This window comes from Diachasma alloeum, unplaced genomic scaffold, assembly GCF_001412515.2.
Source record: "Diachasma alloeum isolate Michigan unplaced genomic scaffold, Dall2.0 Dall_scaffold_00358, whole genome shotgun sequence".
Classification (NCBI taxonomy): Eukaryota; Metazoa; Arthropoda; class Insecta; order Hymenoptera; family Braconidae; genus Diachasma; species Diachasma alloeum.
In genome coordinates this window covers 877,446-885,860 of record NW_021680497.1, presented here as the reverse complement: position 1 = coordinate 885,860, position 8,415 = coordinate 877,446, and the positions used below count along the sequence as shown (strand labels likewise).

At 35.9% G+C, this 8,415-nt stretch overlaps 1 protein-coding gene across 2 annotated transcripts; it reads right to left on the bottom strand.

Moving 5' to 3' along the window:
• Positions 1–419: 419 nt before the first annotated feature.
• On the bottom strand, positions 420–7,544 carry LOC107041144 (putative fatty acyl-CoA reductase CG5065). Of its 2 annotated transcripts, none has more exons than XM_015261550.1 (7): positions 7,462–7,544; positions 6,234–6,496; positions 5,468–5,784; positions 4,315–4,749; positions 2,424–2,609; positions 1,126–1,386; positions 420–711 (listed from the first exon to the last, which is right to left on the bottom strand). In XM_015261550.1, the coding sequence occupies exons 2-7, from the start codon at positions 6,489–6,491 to the stop codon at positions 612–614; spliced, it is 1,557 nt and encodes a 518-aa protein (XP_015117036.1). In that variant the 5' UTR covers positions 6,492–6,496; positions 7,462–7,544; the 3' UTR covers positions 420–611. The 2 variants fall into 2 exon arrangements, with proteins under 2 accessions (XP_015117036.1, XP_015117037.1); XM_015261551.1 differs by having other exon boundaries at positions 6,234–6,509; positions 7,462–7,533.
• Between the last annotated feature and the right edge of the window lie 871 nt (positions 7,545–8,415).

Here is an 8,415-nt window from a genome sequence, read left to right as displayed (position 1 = left end):
ATTTCAAAGATGAGGAGTTGAATGCACAGTCGACAGATACCGCTGGCGTACGTGTGGCGGTACTCCAAGCGATTTTTTCAAAATGTTTTCAAATGGATTTATCCACGCGTTCATTGGATTCTATCGCTCATTTCCTCCTTGAATTACCGCGAAATTAAAAAGAGAGCTTTTAATGATCGACGGAGATGCTCCTCCTGCTTCTTCTGGGAAGAAAAAAAATGTTGAGTGAATGAAATTAACATTTGAGTCTTAATTGCCGCAAGTTTGAACGTTCAAGCGGGTGGAGGAGCAGATCATAAACAGCATTTAAAAATCTGGAACCTAATTCTCGCAGTGAGGAATCCCTTAATAGTAATGGGAATAAAGGTTCGGATCATTTAAATTAATCTGATGATGGTAATGAGGGTAAAACACGTTCATTATCATCATCGAGCCAAATTTTATTTCACGCTCTTCTTGTCTTAAAAATCCTCCCCCTTTTTTTTACAAAACTTTTTTATCGGTTGCAATTGATTTAATTGCAACTCCGCGAGTTCAAACTATAACACTGCAGTGATTTCATTCATAAATGTGTGACGACGGATGGACAATGAATTCCCCGATTCGTTCTGCTATGTATCAAAGGTAAACATCACCTGACCCACTCGGAGGATCATTTTTATCAGAACGAAGCTCACGAGGACTTGACTTAACTTGTGAATCCAATAGAGTCTGCAATTAGGGAAATACAAATGATGAGAACACATGGATAGATCATGTGAGAAAAAATCCAATAGAAGTCCGTTTTTTAATGCGATATCAAGTAATTAATTGATTTAAAAAATGCATCTATGAAAAAATTATTTAGAAATTCTATTGAATATTCTATTTTCCTTTAAAATTATGCAACTCTCCTGAAAAAAAATGACTATAAAATGCAGCGTGAAAAAAACGGCAAATTTGTGACCAAAAATTTCTATAGAAAAATCAAAATCTATTGTATTTTTTCTATCAAAAAAATAAAACAAACAGACAAATAAACAAATAGAATTTTTTAATAGAAGTCTGACAGAACTTCAATTGAAATTGAATAGAATTTCTTGAAGAAAGTTTTTCGTTTCAATATTTTTATACGTGTCAACTCACTTGGAGAGCCGGTTTCGAGCATTCGTCAGAGTATCTGGACAATCCTTCAAGATGTATTCACGAATGCCAAGTATATACGCGCGGAAATATGTGTCCCAATCGAGTGTGGCAATGTCGACGTTGAATTTGCTACAGGAATCGCTCGTTTTGAGGGTCCTGATCAATTGCTGCATATTTTCACCCCTGAATTGCCACTCGTTGAATGAAAAAAATTCACCAGTTTGTGCAGCACGTTCCAAGCGCTTTGCAATTTTCACCATTCTATGGAGAAATATCGTCTCGTATTAGTCGATGAATGCTGAATGGATTTCATCATTCAAAAAATAATCGTCAAAATCTTTTCAGTTATGGCTCTAAATATTCGTTTGGATATTGTCTTGGTTGAGTTCGAAGATAGCGGCGATCGCATCATTTGCTTTGAAAGTATAGCATTGAAAAGCATTTGATCGAGGTTTCCAGGGACGAAAAAATTTAATAGAAAAACCTATCGAATTCGTTAGAAAATTCTATTGAATTTCTATTGAACCGTTCTATTAGTTTTTGGCCGATTCTACTGAAATGTTCAATAGAAAATATTCAGTAGAAAAGTCAATAGAATTCAATTTTTCTATATAACTTATTCTATTGAGATATTTTCTGTAGAATTTCCTCGGCTCAAATTTTCTAAGTTTTTTCGTTTGATTTTCTTGATGAGAATAAAAGAAAAATAGAATGAAAAAAACATAGAAAATTTGAATCGAGTAAATTCTATAGAAAATACATGAAAAGAATGAGTTATATAGAAAAATCGAATTCTGTTGACTTTATCTATTGAACATGTCAACAGAATCAGCCAAAAACTGATAGAAAGTTTAATAGAAATTCAATAGAATTTTCTAACGAATTCGATCGCTTTTTCTATTAAATTTTTTCTCGCGTGTAATCATGGTTTAGTCGGGGCTTTAGTCGGTGATTAATCAGGGTTTAACCAAGGTTTCACCAAGGTTCAGTCAATGTTCAGTGGAAGTTTAAACCAGTTCAATTTTAATTTAGTCGGTGTCTGTTGGATGTTTAACCAGAGCATATGAAGCTCATGTTAGACATTTGGGACATTTAGGGATCATATTAAGGTTTCCTGCCTGGTATATCTTCTTCCCCAATTTACCATCCGAAAGCAAATTACTAATTTTCAGCAAAAAAAACTATACTTGATGTAGACAAGCGCAGTGAGCCACTTCACAAAAAAAATCTTTTTCCACTTTTTTTTCTTCATTACTTCCCTTCTGTATTTATCACATCTCTGGATGAGCTGTACTTACATTGGCTTGGCACCTCGGATTTTTAAAATGAGATCAGCGATGTATGCCGGGAGACGATGAAAACTTGCTGCAATGAGCGAATGCATAAATTTATTCGTCCTAAATGAGAATCCTGGATACCATAATACGTGTTTGGACGGGAACTCTAACACATATTTGTTAACCAGTTCACCCATTGTTCGCCAACTGTTCAAAAATTAATACGAAATTGTATGAAAAAATTCAACAGGAAAATCAGGTTTCAGAGGAAATTTTATCGAAATTCTGTTTGTTAAAATTAAGTCGTAATATATTTTTTTCTATTCATATAGATGGAAATACATAGATTACCCTGAAGAGAAGTGAGATTTACCACTCGAAGCGATGGTAAATTAAAAAGAATAAATTACTAATTTTTTGAGTTTTAACATTGCTGAAAACCGTAATAATGGCCTGGAGTAGTAGGAGAAATGGCAATTTGTCATTCCATTGAATTTTTATTTAAATTTCGTGATTTTTCTTTCCTCTGAGTAATTTCCTGTCGCGTTCCTGAAAATCACTGCTATTACAGTTGTCTGACGGTGCAGATCGTGTAGAAAAAAATTTAAAAATACAGTAGAGGCTTCGTATAAGATACCTTAGGGACAGTAGGAGAGTGGAATTCCGGGAACTCCTATGCCCCCACTACGCGCGCCCATAGAGAGGAGAAAAATAGGGATCAACGGGTTTTAAATAAGATACCCCGCTCGTTGCGCCGGAATTCAATGAAATTTTCATTTTTACTGACTGAATATCGATAACTAATCAATTTATGTGTTTAATGTTTTGAATTTGTATCGTCCGCGTTCCCTTTTCTCTCTAAACATAACGCCGCGTGATAGAATGGTAGCTGATGTTGGGGGATTGTTGGTGAACTCAAGAATAATCACAGACGAAAAATTACGATTTTTCGATGGGAAAAGTGAAAAAAAAATCGATGTATATTTCCATTACTTGAAAAAAGTGGTGTGACCCCCCCTTAAGGTCATTAGACCCTCATGATCACTTCGTTCGTCCGTCCCGTTTGACCCTTAACACCGTTTCCTTCTTATAACTACTCTCTTCCCGTTGAAAAATGGCCGGAGCCATAGGTATCTTATAAGAAGCCCACGGAACATGAACATTCGAGAGACGATAAAAGTGCCGAGAGTGGGGGTACCCCTCGAGCGCTCGGAGTGCGAGGTATCTTATAGAGAGGTGTCTTATACGAAGCCTCTACTGTAATAGATTCTTCGATAAATCCTGTAAAACCCAGGAAATACCACAAAATCTCACATACGTCATTGGATTAGATACCTCGCTCGTTGCACCGGAATTCAATGAAATTTTCATTTTTACTGACTGAATATCGATAACTAATCAATTTATGTGTTTAATGTTTTGAATTTGTATCGTCCGCGTTCCCTTTTCTCTCTAAACATAACGCCGCGTGATAGAATGGTAGCTGATGTTGGGGGATTGTTGGTGAACTCAAGAATAATCACAGACGAAAAATTACGATTTTTCGATGGGAAAAGTGAAAAAAAAATCGATGTATATTTCCATTACTTGAAAAAAGTGGTGTGACCCCCCCTTAAGGTCATTAGACCCTCATGATCACTTCGTTCGTCCGTCCCGTTTGACCCTTAACACCGTTTCCTTCTTATAACTACTCTCTTCCCGTTGAAAAATGGCCGGAGCCATAGGTATCTTATAAGAAGCCCACGGAACATGAACATTCGAGAGGCGATAAAAGTGCCGAGAGTGGGGGTACCCCTCGAGCGCTCGGAGTGCGAGGTATCTTATAGAGAGGTGTCTTATACGAAGCCTCTACTGTAATAGATTCTTCGATAAATCCTGTAAAACCCATAAAATACCACAAAATCTCACATACATTAATGGATTAGCAATCGAGCTGACGCAATTGTACACCTGAATAGTATTGCTAGGATGCATTGACCTGTACCAGGCAACGCAAATCAGGGTGTCAACAACGTAATCCAGTGGAATAATATCGGCAACAAGCTTCTGATTGCAAATTACACTCCTGATTGTTCCCCGGGAAATTTCTGTCATTATTCCGGTGATCCCGCTGACATTGTCAATCCAGCCGGGGAAGGGCTCTTGATACGCTGCGCAGACGATACTCGGACGAACTATTGCCAGTGGCAAACCGTTGCCCTTCGTCATTATTATATTCTCAGCCAATCTCTTTGTTAATGTGTACGTATTTGGGTGCTTTCCACGCAATTTCTCCTCGAGAATTCTCAGGGTTTCGTCGTCCAGATTATCACACATGTCGATTATAACTCCTGATTTAACGTTTGCCCTGGGAAGAAAATTATCCAGTGAGGAAAATTCATCGAATATTGTAACGTAGACGAGAAAATTCCATTGGATTTCTGCTGAACTTCTATCGAAAATTACATTCGTTTCTGGCCGATTCTATCGGATAGAATAAATTACAGAAAATGTCTAATAGAAACTATTTCATAGAAAAAATCGGTAGAACTTCATCTTTCAAATTTTCTCGGCATGAATTTTCTGATTTTGTTCGACTGTTTTTCTTCTCTTTTCATTAGAAAAATCAAACTAAAAACTTGGAAAATTCGAGTCGAGAAATTTCTGTAGAAAATCGAAAAATCGAATTCTGTTGATTTGTTTCAGAATATTTTTCATTGAAAAAATAAAACAAAGTTTAATAGAATCCAAAAAAATTTAGGCGATTCACGAATTTCCTAGTTTATTTTCTATTAACTTTTTTGTATTTTGTAATGAACAAGAAATAAAAAAGAAATTAGAAACAATTCAGAAAGCTTATTCCGGAAATATCTCACGAAGAAATTCCATAGAAAAATAAAAAATCGAAATCTTCTGAAAACCGGTAAAATTGTCAATAGCATTTCGCAAAATAATGAATGCAATTTCAAATAGAATTCTCATAGAATCCAAAGCCCAAGAGTTTTGAATGAAATGACATCAGAAAAATTTTTCTCTGAGTCATTCATATTCATTCACACAATTGAGAAGTCGTTGGAGCGTCACACCTGTAAATAATCTCTTTAACCTCAGTACGGTCGAGATTACTGTAGGCTGTGCTGACATGAACAAAGCTAACGAGATTCATCATGCCAGCGCAGAAGTCAATCATCCTCTCGGTTCCTTTGGCATTTAAATCGACAGCGACTTTGAGGGGCTCATCAAATCGCACAGTGGCTGCACTGTGGAACACTACGTTCACTCGTTGCGTCAACATCAGACAATCCTTTTCGCTTAAACCCAAATTAGGGAGGCTTACGTCGCCGCTGACGGCGATCACTTTGTTTACTGCAGAGGGGCATTCCGATTTTATTCGGTCGAATACCTTCAGCAAAAATTTAATAATAATCTCTGGGAAAAACCGTAGATTTTGTCTTTTTCATGCAAATTGTTCTGCTGTATTCAATCAATTCATTGACTTATCAATTTATTTTTGTAAATTCATGTATGAAATAATTCAATCGAGAAAAACTAGATTTTTTCTTTTATATAAATCATTATGCAGAGATTTTAGCTAGAGAAATTTACGTTATATGGAAAAGAGAGCTCAGAGAATTTCAATACAAACAGAATTCTAAATTTTTTTTCAATGAAATTCAATTCTCTTGCAGATGCGCTAAGTTTTTGATTATTCCCCAGAATTTTTTTTCTCTTTATTTTCAAATTTCCATCACAAAAAATAAGGGAATTCATCCGCAAAAATTCTCAAAATTGAAAAGACAAATTTCAATGAAAATTGATTTTAAAAAATTGAATAGTGTATGAACCACTCACAGGATTATCAAAAAGACTTTCAAACCTCTCCTGAACACCCCAATTCTTCTTCGGTCTGATCAGTACGTAAATCGTGCAAATTTCGGGACATGCCCTGAGGAGTTTCTCCAGCAACGCTTTACCGAGGAAACCGGTGACACCGGTGATGAAGACAACAGATGCTGCGAAAAAAGCCTCGACAGAGGTTCCACCGGGATTAATCTCCTCATGTCCACTGCGATCCTCTTCCGTTGGTGAGTTTGGAGTTCCCATCCTCATACGATCTAAAAAAGTTTCCTAGGAGACTCGAATGCTTTCTCTCCGAAATTCTAAAATAATTCTATGCATTTTCAGCTTTGTCGTGAGATTTTTCGATAGATATTTGACTGAAAAAAATTCAATGCATTTTGTTTTTTTTGCAGAAATTCTGCATTTTGTATTTCACTAGATTAGTCCGCGCGCGTATGTCCTACGCCATGGGGCTTAATGTATGTCAATTGTAGTGAATAATCTTATATTAGATTTCTAAATTTAATATCAAAGTTTCCGAAGGAAAAGGTTCAGGAATGTATTCTATTTTTTTAATATATAATACATCCAGTGTGACTTTTTTGAAGCCAATCTATTCGGCGTGTTGTGTCATCAGATATTTTATAAATGATGATAGCATACATTAAAGATATTACGATAATACTGTACTCGTACGTGTGTACGTCCACGTGAAAAGGGCCCACTTTGTCGCATCTATTTTCCGAGATATTCACGTTTTTCTCTCCACATCTCCCATTTAAACCAATGTTAAATTGTTTTTTTGGTTGTCTATACTGACGTCAGTTTCCATTCTATCGGGTTGATTTTGAGCTCAAAATGTGAGAAATCGGATCAAGATTATCGGAACATACATAACTCCAATACCGTCAAAGTGGGCCCTTTTCATGTGGACGCCCACATATATGAAAATATTAGAAAACTTTTATATAAAAAAAATAAAGATATCATTAATACATATAATAGATAATTAATATAGATAATTTGAAAGAAATTAAATAAAAAGGTATTCAAGTTTAAGATGGAAATATTCCTAAACATAGGCATGGCGGAATAGATTGCTGACAAAAAACGTTACATTCTCTTTTTAAAAGAGAATTTAGTACATGGGGATGACCGTTAGAGAAACCTACCGAATTCGCTAGAGAATTCTGTTGGATTTCCATTGAGCTGCACTCACTTGTGCATGAACTTCACATACCTGTGAACTCGGCGTACCCCAGGTGTAAGAGATGAAAAGCTTCTATTCACTATCCTCTCGGTCCTCTCCGCGCGCCTCAGTAACTTCTGCAGATTATTGCATTTGTCACTCTTATATAAATCCTCAGGCGCTCATAACAGTTGTTACCGTGAATACATTGTGTCTAAAGTCTTTCATGAAACAAAAAAAGAACGTAAACTACCGGAAATTGCCTCAAGCAGTGGCCAAAGTCGTGCCAATATTTGAACTTTGGGGGTGTGAATAAGAGAAAAAAATCCCTAAGAAATCGCGAGTATGCAGTAATGTACTCTCACATGGGGAATAGCGCTTGCCACGTGTGTTGGCAAACGATTTTTCATCTCAGTGTTTGCAAGAAAAAAATCTATGAATACGTTCATATCCCGAGAAGAATAAACTTCTTTTACATATTGATAATGTCAAAACACACTGAGAGAAGAATCTGAAACTCGATTTACAATAAGAAAATAGTTGAGGCAGTTTTGGTGAACGATACGATTTTTTTTTTGTATGCGGCACATAACATTATAGTAACTTCACAAGCGTCATTTTTGCAAATCAAAATGCAGTTGAACTAACCAAAGTTCAAAAGTAACCACGACTAATCTATCGTGAGTAGAACTATAAAACAGTTGCAATGACTACATTCCATTGTAGTACTCACTTCTCCGGCCATGGTTACCGTAATCCATGCAAAATTGTTGAGGACTTTTTGACTATAATTCGATGGTGATGGAATATAGTCAGAAGAATCCTATTTTTCTCTCAGTGCATCAGCATCTGCATTAATTTTGAATTTACTTTTGAAGTGTTCTCTGAGATGGATCTATTCCAAGTTAAATTTCATCTATATTGGCACAAAAAAAATCTAATTTAGTTTTTTCTTATGATATAACACAGATCGAATTTGATAAAGAATAATTCATAATTGTTATA

Coding starts and splice junctions, on each gene's coding strand:
- LOC107041144 (XM_015261550.1), bottom strand. CDS start 6,491: ATGAGGATGGGAACTCCAAACTCACCAACGGAAGAGGATCGCAGTGGA. Junction 2,610..4,314: donor TCGATTGCTAATCCATTAAT/GTATGTGAGATT, acceptor ATTTTTGAACAG/TTGGCGAACAATGGGTGAAC. Junction 712..1,125: donor GCTCGAAACCGGCTCTCCAA/GTGAGTTGACAC, acceptor CCCTAATTGCAG/ACTCTATTGGATTCACAAGT.